Source organism: Canis aureus, chromosome 6, assembly GCF_053574225.1.
Source record: "Canis aureus isolate CA01 chromosome 6, VMU_Caureus_v.1.0, whole genome shotgun sequence".
Taxonomy (NCBI): Eukaryota; Metazoa; Chordata; class Mammalia; order Carnivora; family Canidae; genus Canis; species Canis aureus.
Window position 1 is genome coordinate 39,464,224 of NC_135616.1, and position 22,329 is coordinate 39,486,552.

At 51.7% G+C, this 22,329-nt stretch overlaps 2 protein-coding genes across 4 annotated transcripts; both read left to right on the forward strand.

Moving 5' to 3' along the window:
- Positions 1 to 28: 28 nt before the first annotated feature.
- Positions 29 to 21,497, forward strand: PMF1 (polyamine modulated factor 1). 3 transcript variants are annotated; one of them, XM_077901101.1, is made up of 6 exons: positions 14,482 to 14,501; positions 15,695 to 15,832; positions 16,624 to 16,729; positions 17,334 to 17,434; positions 18,403 to 18,598; positions 19,621 to 20,088. In XM_077901101.1, exons 1-6 carry the CDS (start codon positions 14,497 to 14,499, stop codon positions 19,672 to 19,674), a joined length of 600 nt encoding a protein of 199 aa, XP_077757227.1. In that variant the 5' UTR covers positions 14,482 to 14,496; the 3' UTR covers positions 19,675 to 20,088. The 3 variants fall into 3 exon arrangements, with proteins under 3 accessions (XP_077757225.1, XP_077757224.1, XP_077757227.1); XM_077901099.1 differs by lacking the exons at positions 14,482 to 14,501; positions 15,695 to 15,832; positions 19,621 to 20,088 and adding exons at positions 29 to 338; positions 21,361 to 21,497; XM_077901098.1 differs by lacking the exons at positions 14,482 to 14,501; positions 15,695 to 15,832 and adding an exon at positions 29 to 338.
- BGLAP (bone gamma-carboxyglutamate protein) lies at positions 21,386 to 22,255 on the forward strand. The gene is made up of 4 exons (XM_077901107.1): positions 21,386 to 21,526; positions 21,651 to 21,692; positions 21,789 to 21,858; positions 21,988 to 22,255. Exons 1-4 carry the CDS (start codon positions 21,457 to 21,459, stop codon positions 22,115 to 22,117), a joined length of 312 nt encoding a protein of 103 aa, XP_077757233.1. The 5' UTR covers positions 21,386 to 21,456; the 3' UTR covers positions 22,118 to 22,255.
- The last annotated feature ends 74 nt before the right edge of the window (positions 22,256 to 22,329 follow it).

The window sequence follows — 22,329 nt, forward strand, 5'->3', positions numbered from 1 at the left end:
CCCCACCCAAGTAGGACGTCGGCGCTGGCGCGCAGCTGCGTCCTCCCGCCCCTCGCGCGGCTCGGGGATGGACACCCGCCACTGCCAACCGGAGGCGCCCACTGCCGGGGCCGACCAATCGGGGGCCTCGGTGGGCGGGGCGGCCGAGCCCGTTAGATTTGGCGGTCCGACTTCAACATGGCCACAGCGCGCGGCGTCCACGCAGACGGCGGTTGTGAGGAAAAGGGGCCTGAGGGGTCGTGTCCGGAGTCTGGGCCCCACAGCGCCACCATTCCGAGAGTGAAGCTCCTCGACACTCTGGTGGATACTTTTCTCCAGAAGCTCGTCGCCGCCGGGAGGTAAGGTCGAGGAAGCAAGGCAGGGTAGAGGGTGGGGCGGCGGTGGCGGCGGCCTGGTCACGTGGCCTCGCGCCGGGGCGCGACTGACCAGCGTCCCCCCGTCTGCAGTCACGTGGTCTCGCGCGCCGCCAGGGGGCTGGGCCGGGAGTTCGGGTTCCTTCACTCCTGCCTGCCTGGCCCGCTGAACGCTGACGGTGGTCAGTGAGGTGGTGATGACGGTGCCCCTGCCCTGGGAGGTACGGGCGCGGAGGGCAGGGCGCGTGCGGGTCGTAGGATGTCCGTGCGGGGCCTCCGCGGGAACCCCGTCGTCCCCCGCGATCGGAGCTGTCGCGGTGCCCCCACCCCCACCCCGCCTACCCCGCGGACCCGCCGGAGCCCGAGGCCCAACTACCCCACCCCCACCCCGGACCTCAGTCTTGCCCCGGTCGACTGCTGGGGAGAAACTCCTGCTGTCTCCGCCCTCACCCCCCGCCCCCGCCGCGCTTCAGTCCCGCACACACCCTGCGGCTGGTCCACTCCGCACACGGTGGGCGCGGAGCTGGTTTCTCGGGGGGTGGAGACGGGCAGGGAACTGAGTAGGCACCAGCTTGATGAGATAACGAACAGGTGATGGGCGAGGACAACGCTGGAAGGAGCCCGCTGAGCAAGTGACCCTGAGCGGACACTGAAGGATGAGGAAGGCTAGGCAAAGCACACAGCTTGTGCAAAGGCCCTGAGGTGGTCAGGCCTGCTGGGGGGTGGGGGGGAGGCGGGCACAGACATGCAGGTGGCAGCTTTTTCGTGCAGGACCTAGTTTCCAAAGTAATGAGTTTTGTAAAATAATTTGTAATTGTTTTTGTGGACTCATCATAAGACACCATCAACGTGTATCCAGCCAGGATCCCCCCCCCTTGTTTTATGTATTTATTTTTTTTAACTCCTCCTACTCATTCTTGTCTTCTTTTCTTTTCTTCATAGGCCCCACTTTCTGTTGGCTCTATGTTCTCCATTTGTTCATGTGCAGTTATTTATTGACCATCCACAATGCCCCAGGCTATGTTCTAGGAGCTGGAGATAAACCAGTGATCAAGAGGCGAGAAAGGTCCCTGCTCTCATGCAGTAGGTCTGCGAGTGCCATAAAGAAAAATAAATCAGGAGAAAGGAATAGAGCAGTGGGATTGGGGGGGGGGGGTTCTGCTTAGTACGGGTGCAAGGAAGTGACGTTTCAGTATGTTTGCATCCTTGTAAACTATGTTTGTGTATTAAGTTTATGTGAATGATAATTGAGCTACATAGGACTTTTCACTCAACACCATTTTTTTAAAGATCTAACCACGTACTCTAAGTTCATGTGGTTCAGGGCTTTGCAGGCTGCTTTTCATTCCATGACATGCATCCAGCTCCTGCCCATCTCCTGTCACAGACCCCTGGTTGCCTCCAGGCCCCTCCTCCACAAGTCATGCCTAGTGAATGTCCCTGTCCCTGCCTTTGTCCCAGGGCTAGCATTTATGGAGGTAGATAATGGAGAGGAGCCTCTGCATTCTGGAGCTTGCACCTGTCGGTACCTTGTCAGATTGCTCTCCAGAAGAACTGTTCTATCCCCTGCATCCTCACCAGTCCCAGGCATCCACCATTCCAACCCCTGCTGCTCTGAAGGTGTAGAAATGGCTGTCCTGCCAGATTATAATCCACACACCTCTGCTTTGGGCATTTCCTCCTCTTGTCAGTTGTGGGGCTTCCTTTTCTGCCACTGGCCTACTCATTTCCTCCAGCTATTTTTTTTTCCAGGCTTTTTCTTTTCCTATCTATCTATCTATCTATCTATCTATTTATTTATTTATTTCGTTTATGTATGTATGTATTTATTTATTAATTAGCTAGAGAGCACAAGCAGGCAGAGGGGCAGAGGTAGAGTGAGAAGCAGACTCTCTGCTGAGCAGGGAACCCGACATGGGGCTGGAGCCCGACGTGGGGCTAGATCCCAGGACCCTGGGATTATGACCTGAGCTGAAGGCAGACACTTTACCAACTGAGCCACCCAGGTGCCCCTCATTTTCCTTTTTTTTTTTTTTTTTTTAAATTTTTATTTATTTGTGATAGTCACACACACAGAGAGAGAGAGAGGCAGAGACACAGGCAGAGGGAGAAGCAGGCTCCATGCAAAAAGCCCAATGCAGGACTTGATCTTGGGACTCCAGGATCACACCCTGAGCCGAAGGCAGGCGCCCAACCACTGAGCCACCCAGGCGTCCCATAATTAAAGTTTCTAATTGTAATTCCAGTACAGTTAACATAACCTGTTACGTTAATTTCAGGTGTAGTGTAGGGATCTGCATTGCTCAGTATTCATCGCCTGTTTTCCTGTCCCCCACTGCCCTTCCCTCTGGTGACCTCTCTAGAGTGACCCTTGTCAGTGTTAGACTGAAAAAAGAAAGATCTTTCTGTATTAGGTGTTAATTTTGTCTATCATGTCTTTTGAGGAACAGAAATCTTCAGTTAATAAACAGGTTTGTGGGACGCCTGGGTGGCTCAGCGGTTGGGCGCCTGCCTTTCGGCTCAGAGTGTGATTCTGGGATCCAGAATCAAGTTCTACATTGGGCTTCCTGTGTGGAGCCTGCTTCTCTCTATGTCTCTGCGTCTCTCTGTCTGTCTCATGAGTAAATAAATAAATCTTAAAAAATAAAAAAAATAAAATGGAAAAAGGGGAAATAATAAAAATTAAATTTAAATAAAAATTTAAAGCATTTTGAAAAGTTAGAACACAACAAAGGAGACAGAACTTTAGGAAGAAGGCACAATGACATCACTCTGCTTACTAACTGCAAGTCCTTCATGACAATATGGGTGAATCTCACAAAGGCAATTTTTGTTTGTTAGTTCCTTTTTAAAGATTTTATTTATTTATTCATGAGAGACAGAGAGGCAGAGACACAAGGAGCCTGATGTGGAACTCGATCCCAGGTCTCCAGGATCACGCCCTGGGCTGAAGGCGGTGCTAAACTGCTGAGCCACCCGGGCTGCCCTCACAAAGGCAATGTTGAAGAAAACAAGCCAGACATAAAAAATTACAAACCACAGAATTCCATTTAATAAAGTGGGGAAAAAAACAACAACAGGCAAAACTAATGTATAGTTAGTAGAAGTCAGGAAAGTGGTTATGCTTTCAGTGGAAGGTAAAGATGAGGAGGGGAGATACGAGCACTTCCTGGGGTTCTTGATCTAGGTGCTGGTTACATGGGTGTGCTCATTGTTGAAAATGGTTATCAAGCTGAACATTTATGATTTGTGAACTTTGAAGGAGGTTATTATACTTTAGTAAGAGTAGAGTAAGAATGCTAGAGAATTATCTTACAAAAAGCAATAGTTTCTCTAAGTCGTCAGTAATGAATTTTAAAAGAAAATAGAATATTCACAATAGTAACAAAAACTATGAAGTGTACTAGGTAGTAACCTAGTAAAGAACGGATGAGTTCTTTAAAGAACTTTAAAATTTTACGGAAAAACATAAAAGACAATGTGACTAAATAAATGTATCACATTTGTAGCTGGATGGTGTCATTGCAGAGATGCCTGTGGTCCCCAAACTGATCTACAAATTCAGTACAATCCCAACCAAATTGCAGCTGAATGTTTTTGAGGAACCAGAAGAATTCACTCTGAAGTTTACAAGGAAAAATCAAGGTCCCCAAATAGCTGTGCTAATCTTAAAGAGAAGAGAAAGGAGAGGGACTCTTGGATTTCCAACAGAGGCATGGCATTAAGAACGTGTGTGAATAGACAGGCAAAAGGATGGGCAAGCAGATCAGGGGGCAGAGAAGGGACGAGTCACAGGAGACCGAGGACCCTGCCTATGATAAAGGACACCCCAAAATGAAGTATGGATGGATGAACTTAGTTGACAATGATGGGCAAACTTAAAAATAGGACCGGCAAGACAGCCTTTATAAACAAGGACCCAAGGGACACCTGTCCCAAGATTCAGGATCCAATCCCTCATCCGGCTCCCTAGAGGGAGCCTGCTTCTCTATGCCTATGTCTCTGCCTCTCTCTCTGTGTGTCTCATGAATAAATAAAATCTTCAAAACAAAACAAGGACCCAAAAGTACAACCATAAGGTGAAAAAAAAGTAATTTCATGAAAATTAAGGATTTTTAAAAGATAAATTGATTAGGCATTGCCTCACAATTTATTCTGGCTAAGGGGTGTGGAGTTAGGCTGAGAAAAGGAGGAGCTATAGTTTGTGAGGGGCCTGGGATAACTGCATTTCTCTTTGTGCTTTATCCTTTTGGGATAAAGTAAACAATCAAAACCGGTGTCTTGTTTTTGTTTTGTTTTTAAGATTTAAAATTTTTTTCAAGTAATCTCTCCACCCAACTGGGACTTGACAGGCCTCCCAAGAGGGAGACTGACTTGGGACTTGATTCTAGGACCCTGGGATCATGATCTGAGCTGAAGGCAGACACTTAACCAACTGAGCCACCCAGGCACCCCCCCCTATTTATTTATTTTTAAATTTTTTTTAGTTTTAAATAATCTCTACACCTCATGTGGGGTTTGAACCCACAACCCTGATATCAGATTGTGTGCTTCACCAACTGAGCCAGCCAAATGCTCCATGTTTTGTTTTGCTCATTTCTTTTTTTTATAAATAAATCTCAGTATCTGTGAGAATTTATTTTTATTTTTTTAATATTTTTTAAAGATTTTATTTATTCATTCATGAGAGACACAGGCAGAGGAAGAAGCAGACTCCATGCAGGGAGCCTGATGTGGGACTCGATCCTGGGACTCCAGGATCATGCCCTGGGCGGAAGGCAGGCGCTAAACCACTGAGCCACCGAGGGATGCCTGTTTTGCTCATTTCTTAAGTGGGCTGTCTTTTTACTGTTAACTTTAAGAGTTCTAATTTTGAGAAGTCCAATTTAAATCATTTACTTGGGCAGTCCTGGTGGTGCAGTGGTTTAGGGCCGCCTGCAGCCAGGGGCATGATCCTGGAGACCCTGGATCAAGTCTCACGTTGGGCTCCCTGCGTGGAGCCTGCTTCTCCCTCTGCCTGTGTCTCTGCGCCTCTCTCTCTCTCTCTGAATAAATAAATAAGTAAATCTCTTAACTCTTTAAATAAATAAATAATAATAAAAAGCCCACCAAACCCAGGTTTGGGGGTTACAAAAAAAAATCAAGAATTTTTTCTTTGGTTGCTGGTGGTTTAGTATCATGAGAGAGACCACTGTCTGATTCAAGGTCACAGAGATTTACACCTGTGTTTTCTTCTAATGAGTTTTATAGTTTTTGCTCTTCTGTTTTAGGCATTTGATCCATTTTTTTAAAAGATTTTATTTATTTATTGATGAGAGACACAGAGAGAGGGAGAGAAGCAGAGACACAGGCAGAGGGAGAAGTAGGCCTCATGCAAGGAGCCTGATGTGGGACTTTATTCCGGTCTCCAGGATCACACCCTGGGCCAAAGGCAGGCGCCAAACCGCTGAGCCACACAGGGATCCCGGCATTAGATCCATTTTGAGTTAGTTTCTGTGTATGGTATGAGAAAGGGGTCCAACTCCATTCTTTCACATGTGGACATAGTCATTTAATTCTGTGTCTTTTGTAAATTTCCTTATGATTTCTTCTTTGACCAGTGATTATTTACTAGTATGTTATTTGGTTTCCAGGCATATAGTTTTTTTAAAGTTATCCTTCTGTTGTGATTTCTAAATTTATTGCATCATGATTAGATAACATGGTCTGTATGACACTGATTTTGGACGGGGGGGAGGCTTTAGCACTTTGATATCATTTGGCCAAATATGTGGGCAATTTTTGTGAATGTTCCACTTAAAAAAAATGTGCAGTTTCTATTTCTTGGGTATAAATTTCTGTACTTGTCAGTTCGAACTTTTCAATTTTATTAAAATCTTCTATATGCTTATTTAAAAAATCTTTTGGCTGAGCCATCCATTTCTTTTTTTTATTTTTAAATTTTCAAAAAGATTTTATTTATTTATTCATGAGAGACCCAGAGAGAGAGGCAGAGACACAGGCAGAGAGAGAAGCAGGCTCCATGCAGGGAGCCCAATGCAGGACTCGATCCCAGGACCCCAGGATCATGCCCCTGGCCGAAGGCAGGCGCTCAGCCACTGAACCACCCAGGCATCCCCCATCCATTTCTTTTTAAAGTCACATTTTTTGTTTTAAGTTTTTTATTTATTTTTAGTCATGTCTGCTCCCAACATAGGGCTTAAACTCAGGACCCAGAGATCAAGAGACACACTACCAACTGAGCGGGCCAGGCATCCCCCTGATGTTTCTTTAAGTCGTGACTGATCTTTTTTTTTCTCCATGTTTGAGAGATGTCTCTCCACCAGTTTAAAAATACTTATTTATTTATTTATTTGTAATGCTCTGAATACAATGACTTCAAAGGTTCTCCACTGTACAAAGGAATAGATTATTGGCAGGACTGTCTTAAGATCTTTCTAGAGGTCTAGCCTGGTTCTTTTTGAGACTCTAAATCACATTATGTCAGTGTCTTTAAAAAACCTCCAGTAATAGCACCTAGGTGACTCAATGGGTGAAGCCCTTGACTTTCTGCTCAGGTCTTAATCCTGGGGTCCTGGGATTAAGCCCCTTGTCGGGCTCCCTGCTTAGTGGGGAGTCTGCTTCTCCCTTTCCCTCTGTGTCTCCCCTGACTCTGTTTCTCTCTCAAATGAATGAAGTCTTTAAAAAATGGAAAAAAAAAAACATGCAGGATCTTGACTGGAGTACACATGTGATAATACTACGAAGATGTCCACACAAACAGAGGTACGTGGATAGCCAGTGAAATCTGAATGAACTCTGTGGATCATATGGTGTTGGATATCGTACTATAGTTGTACAAAATGTTAACATTGTGGAGGGTTGGGATGCCTGGACATCTGCCTTCGGCTCAGGGCGTGATCATGGAGTCCCGGGGTCGAGTCCCACATTTGGGCTCTCTACATGGAGACTGCTTCTCCCTCTGCCTATGTCTCTGCCTCTCTCTCTCTGTGTCTCTCATGAATAAATAAATAAAATCTTAAAAAAATATATTTATTATAGGACAGCGTTCATTGGGAAATAATTGAAAACTACCCAACGGGATCCCTGGGTGGCACAGCGGTTTGGCGCCTGCCTTTGGCCCAGGGCGCGATCCTGGAGACCCGGGATCGAATCCCACGTCGGGTTCCCGGTGCATGGAGCCTGCTTCTCCCTCTGCCTATGTCTCTGCTTCTCTCTCTCTCTCTCTCTCTCTGTGTGACTATCATAAATAAATAAAGAAAAAAAAAAAAAAAGAAAACTACCCAACATGTCCAACATTTGAAGAATGATGGTGGTTACCCAAGTATAGTAACTCGGACTAATAAAATACTCTGCTGGTATTTAAAATTCCAGTATTTTAAATAATGCCAAGTCATGGGAAAATGATCACATTATAATGTTAAATTTTAAAATCAGATTATAGAGGGAAGCATCCACATCCCACATGAATATGATTTTTTTTGAGATTTTATTTATTTATTCATAGAGACCTACAGAGAGAGAGAGAGAGAGAGGCAGAGACACAGGCAGAGGGAGAAGCAGACTCCATGCAGGGAGCCCGACGTGGGACACGATCCCGGGTCTCCAGGATCACACCCTGGGCTATAGGCGGTGCTAAACCGCTGTGCCACCGGGGCTGCCCTGATTTTTATCTGTGTTAAAATTTCAGTTGACTAGGGGTGCCGAGCTGGCTCAGTGGGTGTAGTATGCAACTCTTGGTCTTGGTTATAGGTTCAAGCCCAGCATTGGGTATAGATTCCTTAAAAAAATATAATTGCAGTTGACTAGTTGACATGTTACATTTTATAGTCATTTAAAAATGACAATTATTTAGTCTGGAATTTTTTCTAAGCCATTCTACTTTTTATTTTATTTTATTTTATTTTATTTTTTTTTTCTTCTCTAGGATTTTTTTTTTTTAAACTTTTATTTATTTATGATAGGCACACAGTAGAGAGAGAGAGAGAGAGAGAGAGGCAGAGACACAGGTAGAGGGAGAAGCAGGCTCCATGCACTGGGAGCCCGACATGGGATTCGATTCCGGATATCCAGGATCGCGCCCTGGGCCAAAGGCAGGCGCCAAACTGCTGCGCCACCCAGGGATCCCGCCATTCTACTTTTTAAAAAAAGATTATTTATTTATTCATTCATGAGAGACCCAGAGAGAGAGGCAGAGACACAGGCAGAGGGAGAGGCAGGCTCCATGCAGGGTCTGATGTGGGACTCGATCCTGGGATTGAGCCCTGGGCTGAATGAAGGCAGGCGTTAAACCGCTGAGCCACCCAGGTGTCTGAAGCTATTCTATTTTTTAAAGGTCTGAAATGTTCTTCCTGACCCTGAAAAGCTTGTCAGCTGAGAGTCCTGTGCCTAACTGTGTGGAAGGGGCCACAGTGGTGGTACAGACAGGGGCACCTGGGGGTCGGAGGGCCAGGGACTCCAGGGCTCCCAACTTGTGGGTGGTGGCTGGGTGGAGGGTCGTGCCATCTGTCTGGGGCTGAGGAGAGAAACAGGTCTAGGCTTAGAAAGCTATTTGGACAGGTTCGGGCTTCTCTGCACCTTTGCTCCCTCCTCCCAGGGATGGCCAGGCCCAGTCTGAGTTCTGCTTGCACTCCTCGGCCCCTTCCCCAGCTTGCCCAGCAACGCCACAGAGCCTCTTCTTGGTGGGAGCCCGGCTGGGAGCCAGGTTGGGCCACAGTGGCCCCTCTATGAGCCCGGCCCCTCCTGCCCCCGCTGTCTTCTCCCCTTCTCCGCCTACCGTAAATGTCATCACGCCCCTCAGGCTGCATCCCTGCACCCTGCCCCTCGCCCCCTGTGCCTGGCAGTGAGAATGGCACCTAGCACCTGGTCTGTGGAGAACACCGAGAGCTCCCAGATGAGTTCCTGCATCTGTGGTCCTGGCTGAGAGCCACCCAGGGGCACGTCCTCCCTTGCTGTCACTCCCCTTAGTCCAGGGTTGTGGCCACAGCCTTCTTCCTTCCAGGTGCTAGGTGCCCATCTCCAGTTTCTGTCTCAGCGTGAAGCAGTTTGCCACCATTCCCTTGAAACTTCTCCTTTCAAGATAATTAATCACGCTGTTGCTACTTACCGTGGATGTTTTGTTAGCCTACTCACTCTCCTTGTAGCCTTTGATGCTGCTGTCCATATCTCTGTCCTGGCCGTTTGACCCTCAGCTTCCCACACCAGCCTCTGCCACTTCCCCTTCTTGGGCTCTTCCTCCTCTCCTCATCCTTGACTGAGAGCCCTGGTTTTTCCTCACATTCCTCCACATGTGAGCGAGCACATGCCAGGTGATGTCTGGCTGCCCTTGGGCTCCCCTGAGTCCCTTCAGCTGGGCTCCGAGTTCCCGAGTTCCCATGCTCTGGCCTCAGTGAGACCTCCTTTCCTAGGTCAAGAGCTTCCCTGCCTCAGGGCATTTGCAGTTGAGGTTTGTTCCACCAAGAACGGTTTCCTCTGTCTCTTCCTGAGTTTCTGTAAAGCTACCTTCCTCCCCTGGTTAGTCGTTATCACGACACTTCTGACTGTGCACAGTTCTGTTATCTGTCCCACTCAAGCCACCCCCGAGGTCCCAAGGACAGGATCTGGCTGGTTTCATGTACCACTCTCCCCACTTTGCTTATCGCGCAGCCCAGCACTCTTGACATGCAGTAGATAGTTAGGGCTGTGAGGATCCCAAGCTGCATTGATCTGTCAAGCTTCCAGCTCCTGCAGTCTACCACTGGACTCTCTTGGTGTCCCCAGGACCATCGAGCTCAGCAAGGTGGGGACAGGGCTGCTGCCTCCATGGTCTCTAACGTGGTTGAAGAGCCCAGCGAGTGCTCATTCCCTAGGCCAGAGGTTGAGGAGTGCTAACCCATCCCTTGCACCATCAGATACAGAGCCCTGTTGAAGCAGTTCATGCTCAGCCACCCCTTCCTGGCCCTCCAGCCTCAGCTTCGTCCCCTCCCTTGCTGCTCACATTGGAGCATGGCCTTCTGGTTACAAGGGTTCATTGGCTCAGGGTTGCTTCCAGAATCAGCTCAGCACACAAGGCCATTCACTCCTTGGCCCTGCCCTCATCTTTACAGCCGTGGTCAGGGCTGTGGGTGTCTAACATGTGCACACTTGCATGCAAGTGGAAGCACTCAGGTGCCCATGAGGTCTTCTGCAGCGACCTGCTCTCCCCACTTGCTGCTTCTTGCTAGAACCTCCTTCCCTCTGTGTGTGTAAACAGGAACTTGCAGCTGGTTTCACACAGAAAGGGCTAGACAAATGTTGTATATGAAAATTCCCACTGGCCACTGATACACCTCTGATGCCTGAGGCTCCAGGCGGCTGGGGTCCTTGACAAGTGATGTGTGAGTCCTGTATGTCATAGGGAAAGCTCCCACCTCCATCTGGTGACCAAGGACCTGACCACACGGAGTAGGTCACTCTTCCTCCACCCAGACCTTACTGCTTGGTCCTCATGCCATCTGGAGCAGCCTCCCATAGGCCCTGGGTGCCACTGCTCATCTTCACCACAGTCCATCCAGCCACTGTCACCTGGGAACACGCTGCCACTCCTTGGGTGGCCTCTGATGGGCGATTGCAGACCCCAGTGATCCCAGCTCTTTTCAAAAGACCTAATAAATCCCTGTCTGCCCCACCAAAAAAAAAGTTATTGAGAGACCACATTCACGTAATTTTTATTACAGTATGTTGTTATATTTTATAGAACAATCATTTTTTACAGTGTTCATCTTTTATGGTGCCTAGTGTATAAATTAAGCTTTATCATAAGTATATAAGTGTTTATGTACAGGAAAAAGCATAGTTCTATCCAGTTTCAGGCATCTACAGGAGGTCGTGGAATGTATCCCTTGTGGATAAGGGAGACCAATCTACACATATCTGGATTGATTTTTTTTTTTTAATCTTTGTGCTAATATTTCTCAAATCAGAAGTCTTTTTCAGGCAGCCCCCGTGGCTCAGTGGTTTAGCGCCACCTTCAGCCCAGGGCGTGATCCTGGAGACCCAGGTTTGAGTCCCACGTCTGGTTCCCTGCGTGGAGCCTGCTTCTCCCTCTGCCTGTGTGTCTGCCTCTCTCTCTCTGTCTCTCATGAATAAATAAATAAAACCTTTGGGGAAAAAAAAGTCTTTTTCAGAAAAAGCATCTCAATTTCAGATTCTCACTCTTAAGTTTCTAGTAGTTTTAGTCCAGGGGGCCTACAAACCTAAAGACCTAATGAAGATTAATTTTTAAAAAAAATAAGATTTAGGGCAGCCCGGGTGGCTTAGCAGTTTAGCGCTGCCTTCAGCTCAGGGCATGATCCTGAAGACCCTGGATTGAGTCCTACGTCAGGTTCCCTGCATGGGGCCTGCTGCTCCCTCTGCCTGTGTCTCTACCTCTCTCTCTCTCTCCCTATCTCTCTCATGAATAAATAAAATTTAAAAAAAATAAAAAAAATAAAAAAGATTTAAAAAATAAAAATAAAAAATAAGATTTTATTCATTTGAGAGAGAGAGAGTGCTCGCATGGGGGTGGGGAGGGGCAGAGGGAGAGGGAGAGGCAGGCTCCCTGCTGAGCAAGGAGCCCAACACAGGGGACCTGGAGATCATGACCCAGGCAGAAGGCAGACACTTAACTAAGCCACTCAGGCGCCCCTAATGAAGATTAATTTTTAAAAGATAACTTTTGCTACAGTTGTCTTCATAAATCACAGACGTGTGCTGTCATCTAGGAGCATTTCTCCTTTTGGCTTCCCGTCTCTTTGTCAGGCCTGGGGCTGACCAGTGGACCCTGGACTGAGAAGGCAGCAGGAAGGAGCTGATGGAGAAGCACCTGCTAGCCTCAGGGCTGCAGTCCAGGCGGTGGGGAGGTGCAGAATGCAGGGATAGCACCCCTATCCCTGGGCTGGGACCGAGGCGCCCTCTGGGGGCAGTCCGTGAAGGGGCTTAGCAAGCTGCAAGGGCCAGCCTCTGTTAGGCCATGTGGCCGGCCAGATGTTCAGGCAGAGCCATCTGCAGGCACAAACCCCCAGGCTGACCCCAGGGGCTTGATGCTGTGCCTCGGTATTTTGAAGTTTTTAAGTTAAACTTATGTGATAACTCAGTTTGCAGTGAGCTTTTAGTACAGTTACTGAAATGCTTTTTTTTTTTTTTTTAAAGATTTTATTTATTTATTTATTCATGAGGGTGAGGGGCAGAGACACAGGCAGAGGGGGAAGCAGGCTCCATGCAGGGAGCCCAACGGGGTCCCGGGTCTCCAGGATCACGCCCCGGGCTGAAGGCGGCGCTAAACCACTGAGCCACCCGGGCTGCCCTGAAATGCTTCTTCAGTGAGTTCAGACCATGCAGGTGTCTCAGATGCTGTGTAGAGAGGATTTAAGAGCCAGGTGCCTGGCATCGCAGTCCGAGCAGGCGACTCTAGATCTCAGGGTGGTGACCTCGAGCACCACATGGGATGTACAGATTACTAAAAAGAATTAAGTTCAAAAAAGTGTGAAGAGGGGGCCTCTGGGTGGCTCAGTCAGTGAAGCTTCTACCTTCAGCCCAGGTCACGATCTCAGGGTCCTGGGGTAGAGTCCCATGTCAGGCTCCCTTCTCAGAGGGGACCCTGCTTCTTCCTCTGCCCCTCCTCCTGCTCATGGTCTATCTCGCTTTGTCAAATAAATAAAACATTTTTTTAAAAGAGTGTAGGAGGGCAACCCGGGTGGCTCAGCGGTTTGGCGCCTGCCTTCAGCCCAGGGTGTGATCCTGGAAACCTAGGATCGAGTCCCACATCGGGCTTCCTGCTTGGAGCCTGCTTCTCCCTCTGCCTGTGTCTGTGCCTCTGTCTCTCTCTCTGTGTGTCTCTTTCATGAATAAATAAAGAAAATCTTAAAAAAAATAAAATAAAAGAGTGTAGGAGACAAACTAGATTAAAATCAGTTAACATGGTCATCTGTATTTTGAGATTCAGTAAATACATTTCAAACAGTGACCTTCAGTTAATGATTTGCGGAGGCCACAACTTAGCCTTTTCTCTGTCGTGAGGCCAGTGGGTGCTTCCTGCCACTGGATTGGCTTCTGTGCATGCAGCTGCCACTAGGATGCTTTTACTAAGCATTTGTCTTGGGCAGGAGACACTTCTTGACTCTGGGAAGTCAAGTCAAGTGAAGTCACTGTTTGGCACTTCTGAGGGGGTGGTGAGGACTGTTTTTTTGAAATTAGTTATAATAATTGTAGTCAGCATGGAGCCTGTCAGTGTGCAAGGCACTATACTAAGTACTTTATGTATGTAGCCTCACAGTGACTTAGTGAGTCAGGGATCCATTTATTATCCCCACCTGACAGAGGCAGAACCTGAAGCTTATAAAGGTAAAGAAGTCAGAGATCACTCACCTGACAAGTGGTAGAGGTAGAATTTGAACCTCAGAGGGGACAGGCTGTGAGTCTGCAGAACCAGTGCATGTACCAGTGTGTAGCTGGGTGACCCTTATGTACCCGTGGAAGGCCAAGGCCAGGGCACCATTCCAATAGAGAGCAAAAGGGGGCTTGGCAGGAAGGCCACTGGGGCTGCTCATGAGGGAGACTCCTCTGCCCAAGCAGGTGGGGAGGTGGCCGGGAGTAAGGTAGGGTCTCCTCAGCCCCAGCTGCTGGTCTGCAGCATGGCTTATGTGCTGCCACAACTAACAGTTCTGGGCACCCTGGAGGTCCCAGTGACTCTGCAGGTGGCCTCCCCGCCCACAGGGATATCAGAGTTTACATGAGAAGACAAAACTTGGCACAAGCCAGGGGTTGAGATGGCCCTGAATGGTTTCTAAAATGCATCACTTGTCCTACTTCTCCCTGAGAGTATTTTCTCAGATCACAGGGCATTTAAACCCTTCCCAGGCCTGTGCCAGCTCTCAAGAAAGGAATTCCTGGCAGTGTGGAGGCAGGTAGGAGGAAGGTAGACAGAGGCATACGTGTCCTGCTGGAGGATGAATGGATCCTGGGTGTGTGGAGTCCACCAGGATGATTGCAGCTCATGCCGTTCTGTGAAGAGTCCATCGTAAGAGTTCCCATTCACAATGAAAAACTTTGCTTCCCTGTTTTTTTTTTCTCTCTCTGAGATGGTGATGGATGTTAACTATACTTCCTGTGATCATTCCACTGTATATGTGAGTCAAACCATCATACAATGAGGTATGGCAATTTTATCACAAGAAAACTGGAAAAAAAAAAAAAAAGCAAGGATCCCTGTCCTGTCTTGCTGACACTGGCCTCCAGTCCGGCTGCCTTCTCTCCGTGCCCTCACGGCAGGCATTCACTGTTCTGGGGGTCTGTGCAAATGGGCTTCGCTTTCACGGAGTCAGAGCTAAGTGGGGACACAGGAAGACTGCTGGCCCCAGGCCCCCTCACCACTGAGCCTGCTGCCTGAGTGCAGGAAGGGGCCACCACTCACACCCTCCACTAGTGAGTGGGCTGGTTAGGAACAGGATCTCCAGTGTCCCATCCAAGTCCATCTCAAGCCACAATTACCGGGTTTCAATTTCAGCCCTGCTTGGCTGGGCATCCTGTGTCTTTCCACGTTCTTTGTGAAGCCACAGACTGCGTGGCGAGTGGCGCTAGTGGTACACAAGTTGCCTGAGTCCCCACGAGGGCTGAAGGGTGCCCGTGATCCGTCTCTTGCACTGGTCACTGGTGGCCAAGGTTTAACCCCCATGGTGTACCAGCATCCAGCCCTCCAAAAATAAAGCCCTAGGTTACTGCATTTGCCAGCTTCCAAAGTGTAAATGCCCAATACAGAGTTGCGGAAAGATGGGCAGCAGACACCTTTACAGAGTGTTTCCAGACAGATGATGTAAGCCACGTTCAGAGCAAGGAGAATGTGGTGGAAGGATTAGGATGTTGTGTGTTTTGAGTAGTTAGTACCATTGCTTTTAATATGATTTACTGCTAGATTATGTAATTTGGTATCCGGTGCTGGCTGTGGTGAACAGCAGGCTCACAGACTCTGTGAAAGTAGAGAAGGTGTCCCTTGCAAGCCCCTGTGTGCTCTCACTTGTCACAGACATGGTGTAAGGGCAAGAACTGGGTGGGGAGGTCAAGAGCCATGAGAAAGGAAGGACCAGCGGTGATTCCCTGAGGGGGGTGGGGGTTGTGCACGGGCTTCCAGGGACCCAGTCCCCCATTTGTCCAGCAGCCAACCAGCCTGGCCACACAACTGAGGAGCATTGGGACCCACAGCCAAGCATAGATGTGGGCTTTTGTGTGCTTGGGGACTCCCTGGCTCCGACATTTCCTGTAGGTCACTTGAACATTGCTTCATCAGAGGCTTTCACTGAACACCCCACATGCCAGCTTAAAGGCTGTCCCTGTAACCCTTGCCTTTAAAGCGCCTCCACAAGTGGCCATCTCCTTGTTCACATGCTTGTGTCTGCTGGTCTCTCTCTACTGGGAACTCCAGGAGCGCCACGCAGCCTCCCAGAACACCCAGGACCTGCTGGGCAGCCAGCACAGAACCTTGGTGGAAGGTGAAGAGACGAGAAAGGGAGTGGGGAGAGAAAAAGCAAGAGACTGCTTTTACCTTCTTTGAATTTCTTTGTCCAAGGGCGTGAGCCATTGGGAGTGTCCTAGGTACCCTCTGATCTTTCCAGCTCCAAGGATGGATCAGGGAGGCCCTCTCCACTGCCAGGGACAGAGGCAGGATTTTAAATGGTGTGAACAGTGAGAGGCATCCATGACTTCACTGACCAGCAGCCCCAATGTGGGATGGCTCTGGTTTGGGGTTTTCAGCAGCTTGATGACATCCTCAGAGACCACAGTTCTCTTCCAGTCACCAACTTAGGGTATAAACTCTGCCCTCAGGCCAGGGGCCCCCTAGTGGCTGGGAGCTGGAGGTGTCACCTCCAGCAGGTGTAGTCACATCCTACAGAAGGGGTGCCTGTTCCTACCCCATGTGGCTCCTTTGAGGAGGAGAGACACCTGTCCCAGGGGCCACACATCCTTTCCTAATCTAGCCCAGCAGAGAGACTGGGATGACCATTTTCTCAGGGACCTCAGCCCACACTGGCAGCAGCATCACCTGGGAGCTGGTTGGACACTGAGGGAGTGGCCCACGAAGAGTCACCCTCCTGGTGACTTGATGCACCGTGGTGGGACTGGGGGCAGGTGGGGCTGATTGGAGCTTTATCCACAGCCTTTACTCAGGGCCATGAACTTGACCAGGCCCTGAGCTCCGAGGGGGAGGTGGGGGTGGCCCAGTGGGTGCGGCAGGCTGGCTGTACACTTGACCCTCCACCTTGCTGTTTCTCCTTTCTGCCAGCTACCAGAGATTCACCGACTGTTACAAGCGCCTCTACCAGCTGCAGCCTGAGATGACACAGAGAATCTATGACAAGTTCATCACTCAGTTGCAGACGTCTGTCCAGGTGAGTGGCAAGGAGCACAGCAGGTAGTGGCAGCTCGGGCTCCTCTGGGCACCCCCAGGGCTCAGAGCAGTGGCTGTTGCCCCTTGCCATGGACAGGCACCGTGCATGCCCCTGCCCTCATGCCCTGGTGCCGTGCATATGTGCTCGGAGGCCTTCTCCCCCACAGGCCCTGGCTCCTCTCCCCACTTCCAGCGCCTGGTATAGCGCCTGGCTCAGAGGAGGCGCTTCACAACATGGTGCTCTGTGGACCTGCGTACAACTGGAGTCCAAGCTTGAGTGGGACGGATCGGATCTGTGCAGAGGGTCTCATGGCCGAGCCCCTACACTGCAAGATGGGCCTGGGCAGCAGCATGATGGGTCTGGGGCCACAGAATAGGTGCACCAGGCCTGGGACCGCAGCACCCTAAGGCAACGGGCAGGCTGTGAAGTGTTTTCTACTTTTACTTCCTGTTCTTAATTATTAAAGTTAGACGGAGATAAGTCAGAATGTTGGTACAAAGACACAGAAATTAGCCAAACTCTCACTGAGTCCTTTCGGCAGTGGGGCGTACTTTCACTGCAGGCTTGTCTGGTGTCATTAGCACTCTTACCACTTTCTTTTCAGGAGGAAATCTCAGAAATCAAAGCAGAGGGGAACCTGGAAGCAGTGTTGAACACCTTGGACAGGATCGTGGAAGAAGGCAAAGACCACACGGAGCTAGCCTGGTGAGAAAGGCACTTGGAGCTGGCTCCGGCCCCTGGAGGCTCCTGCGGGAGACTGCCGCTGACCTCCAGGGTGCAGCCAGCCTATGGTCTCCTCTGGGTAAGGAGAGCCCCAGAGCAGACGCCTGTTATTGAGGGCTTGGGGCAGATGGAGGGACGCCTGCCATCCTTGCCGGGGGCTCCTTTCAGGCCCCGCCTGGCTGTAGCAGAGAGGGTGGGCAGGAGGCAGAAGGGTGGATTTGCCATCTTCTGTTGGACCAGCCTAGGCATCTGGTCTTTATTCACTCATCCACATAACAATATTTGGGGAACATGCAGCAGTGAACAAGTCCTGCTCCCCTGGAGCTGACATTCCTGCAGGCAACCTTGTGGCCTGGGGTGTCCTGTGCAGGATGGGGCCCCACCGGCTCCCTGTATGAACAGCATCAGACCAGAGCCAGGAAACACCTTCCTCATGCTTTCCAGTTCTTTTATGCTTTGTGATTTTAACACGTAAGAGAATTAAGTTTTATAACAGAAAAAGAGTATTTTAAAGAACCTCTGGCAGGTTCCACCTCACTGCCCATCAGAACCAACCCATCCCCTCACACAGCATTCAGAACCCCCATACTCTTGCCTCTTCATCTGCCCACCTTCCCACTTGCTGGGGCCTCTGCAGGTCCCCCACTCATCCAGTCCCACCCCACACTACAGCTCACTGGTCCCCAGGATGAGGCAGCAGCTGGAAGGTCGCCTCCTGCCCTGAAGTGTTAGACGTGGGGGTGCATGTGGCTGTGATGGGTTCAGACATGGAGCAAGAGGACAGGGAGAGGGGTTCCTGGGCGCCCAAGTTAAGGCTTCACAGGTTAGTGTATCAGCAGAGCAGGGGCCGTGGAAACCCATACAATGTGAGACTGCAGGTGGGAAGACCACTGGAGCATCACCCACACACGTCCCCCCCAACCCCTCCACTGGCCCATGTGACTTCACAGGCGCCCTAGCGGGATCCCGGAAGAAGACGTGCGCAGTGCCATGGTGCCCTACTTCCTGCAGCAGCGGGACGCCTTACAGCGCCGTGTTCACAGGCAGGAGGCTGAAAACAGACAACTGGCAGAGGCTGTCCTGGCTGGGCGCCGGCGGGTGGAGGAGCTACAGCAGCAAGGCCAGGCCCAGCAGCAGGCCTGGCAGGTGGGTGCCCTGGCAGGTGTTTTTCTACTGCGGGCTGGCTCCTCCTGTCAGGGTTAGCACCCCGTGGCCCTGGGTTCTCTACAAGACCACTTCCCAGGAGCTTTAAGACGTATATGTGAGGGGGTGCCCAGGTGGCTCATTCGGTTGACAACTCTTGGTTTCAGCTCGGGTTGTGGTCTCCAGGTCAGCTCTGCACTTGGCGCAGTCTGCTTCAGATTTTCCCCCTCCCTCTGTCCCCGTATGCCCTCTCACATGCAAAAAGTGGCTCCAATCCAGGATTGCTGGTAGGGCTTGGGCAGCAGCACCAGTGTTGGGCTTGCTTCGTCATGCAGATGTCCAGCCTGTGTTTACTCATAACCACTAGGCAGCTGCCTTCCGGGAGCTGACTGTCCTGTTCCTCACGGGAGTGGGTCCCCATGCCTTGGAGCAGGGCCAGTGGCTTGCTCTTCACTCTTGTCTTCACCCCTCCCTGGCTCTGGGGTGCCCTGCTGGGTCCTCAGGCGAGATGCTGCCCCAGCAACGCCACTCTGTCTCTGTGAGGCCATGGGTCACTCTTCTGTTTGGAGGGGCTCGAAGCCTCTGCTCAGAGCTGCCCCTCACCCAATGTAGCTAGACCCCAGCCATGTATGCAGTGGGTCGGCTGGATGAGCCAAGTATTGGGCCCTGTGTGGGACCAGGAGGGCTCTGTCCTCCCCATGGCCCTCTCCCCAGTTGCAAGCTCACCTAACTCAAGAGAGTATCTTTGCTAGAAATCGCTGGTGGGAGGTCAGATGATCAGGGCATACTTTGGGGGTTCATATTCATGGTGGGTGCTCTGGGGAGGCCCAGCCCTGGTGACTACAGCCCCCAGCCTGCCCTAAACCCCTGTGGAGTAGAGGGGACCCTTCTGATAGGCCTTGGCCCTCACATGCCCTGCTGGGCCTTCCATGTCATCCTAGGGGAAGGAGGCCTGGGGACAAGCAGAGTGGAGGGAGAGGGTTTGGATATTCTCATGTCCTGTTTGTTCCTTCCTGCCGCTGCAGGCCCTGCGCAGAGAACAGAAGGAGCTGGTGGGTGTGCTGGGGGAGCCTGAGTGAGGAGACGGTGGCCGGATCAGGAGCAGATGGTGGTCAAGGGCCTGGGGGAGCTGCCTCTCAGAACCACCAAGACATGCCCAGTCCTGAGTGGGGATGTAACTAGCTGGAGGATGAGGCCTGATCATCCCTCCTGACTTTGGGGCTCCCTTGGGGTCACACGCATACAGACATGACCTTCAGATCCTTGTTTTCTTATCCTTTTGAGGATGGTTGGCCATCTCCCTCCCATGCTGGGAACCAGGCAGCAGGCTTTCCATCCTCTAGGCCAGGGCCCCGCCCTTGCCCACTCCAGAGCGCCCCGGGCCTGGCTCAGGGAATCTGTGTCTGGTCTGCACTGATTGCCCCCTTGATGGCCAGCCTGAGGGCCCTTGCCATGTTCTCCCCACATCCGTAAATAAACTTCCTCCACTGTAATCTGTGAGGATGCTTCCTCTGCTGGGCCTCTCCCAGTCTCTTGGGCCTGGGCCCCTTTCCACCAGCAAGGCCTCAGCCACTGTGCCCGGGAGCCTCCAGGCTGAGGTGGGCTGGCAGGGGTGAACCCGACCACCATGTGCAGGAGGCAGCAGGGCCCCTTGTCACAGAAGCCAGACCCCTGGCTTCCACCCTTCTCTGCCTGTTGAGCTCGTTGTGGCGGCCTTCGTTGGGTCTTGGGTGCAGTGAGTGCTCATGCATGCAGGCAGGTGGGCCCTCTTCCCTGGCCAGGGCAGCTGGCCATTGGGGTGCTCAGCCAGCAGCAGGATAGGTGCCTCCTCTGATTGGCGGGTGAAGTGGATGGGTACACGTAGGGTGCACAACTGTTTTTCCTGGAGAAGACCTCACCCCAGGGAGGCTTGGTTGGGTCTGTTTGGGGCCACTGACAAGAGTCCAGGGAGCTGCAGCATTGACATGAGACGCCCTCCTGCCCAGCTTTGGGCTGTGGGGTGGGGGCAGCAAGTGCCATGTCAGGTCCCCACCTGTGCTGGGTGGTGAGTGAGGACACCCTCCTTCCTCACCCTCAGGTGTGCTGAGATGGGTTTTTTTAGGCTAGACATCTGTCTTGGAAGACAGGTCCCCGCGGTTGTTAGCACTGAGGAGGCCACAAGGGCAGGAAGAGGGTCAGAGGTCAGGAGCCAGAGGCGCACCCTGTCTCCCTGCTCCTTGCCCTGCCTCTCCACCTGTGAGGGGCCCTGGGAGAGGGTCCCCACTGCTGGAGGCAGAAGAGCTGTCTTCCTAACCGCCCACCTCTGTTGGTTTTGGGGTCCTGGCCTGAGGCACCAGCCCCACCCCAGGCCTGCCCTGTAAGTCCCACAGGGTAGGGTGCTTCCAGGTCAATGAGGGCATCACTGCCCAGGCCCTCCCTCCCTGGGGTTTGGCTCCTGCCCTCGGGCTGACCATGCAGATCACAGTCTTCCAGGGGCTGCCCGGTTCTACCGGAGTCTATTTTAGGCCTTGAGCCCCCCTTTCTCCCCAGGCTCCTGTCCCGCCCCTCCTGGCCTGCCTAGCTGGTGTTTCCACTGACACTGGAGCTGGACGATTTGGGGTGTATGCCTTGCAGTGGGGCCAGACCTGCCCAGGCAGCTGTGGTTCCAACCACATCCTTTGGGATTTGGCGTCCAGAGCCAGGGCGGATGACTCCCAAATAGCCCTGGCAGATCTGCCGGTGGCCCGCCCACAGCATGCATGGTGGGTGCCCCCCCTTGCCTCCAGGGCACGACCCAGAGTATAAAGGGTGCTGACGGTGAGAGGCAGGCCAGCTGAGACCCAGCAGCAGCTGCTCACAGACCCAGACAGAACCGACCCACCATGCGGTCCCTGATGGTCCTTGCCCTGCTGGCTGTGGCCGCACTCTGCCTCTGCCTGGCTGGTCCAGCAGGTGAGTGCCCCCACCTCGAGCTCCCAGTCCAACCACCCTCCTGCAGGCTGTGTCCTGGTGGAGGGAGAGGAGGTGCAGCCCCCCCCCCCATGAGCAGGGGTGAAATGGGCACTCTTCTTTGCAGATGCAAAGCCCAGCAGTGCTGAATTCCGCAGAGGTGGTGCAGGTATGAGGCGGGAGCGGGGGGGGGGGGGGGGGGGAAGGGACATGTGTGCAGCCTGCCAGCCCCCAGCCACCTGATGTTGGCCCTTCTGCTCCACAGCCTTCGTGTCCAAGCGGGAGGGCAGCGAGGTGGTGAGGAGGCTCCGGCGCTACCTGGACTCTGGGCTGGGGTGAGCAGGGGGCCAGGGCCCTGTGGCTGCAAATCCAGGATGAGGGATGCGGACTCCAAGGTCCCCCAGGGTGGGGGGTGGCAGCAGATGTTTTTCCTGGAGGCTGATGCCACTCTCTTGGCCTGTCAGCGCCCCGGCCCCCTACCCGGATCCCCTGGAGCCCAAGAGGGAAGTATGCGAGCTCAACCCCAACTGTGACGAGCTGGCTGACCACATTGGCTTCCAGGAAGCTTACCAGCGCTTCTATGGCCCGGTCTAGAGCGGCCAGCCCCACTCTCCACCCCCTCACCCCCCCTTCTCCCAGAACCCCTCCCTTCCCCTCACCCTGACCTCCCTGCCCTGCAAGTGTGGGGTCCTTGTCATCACAGCTGCTCCAGAATAAACTCCAGAAGAGGAATTGGTGGGGCTGTCTCTGTGCATCTGTGGAATTGGTGTGTGAGGGCGGCAGGGGAGGGGATGTGTACCATCTTC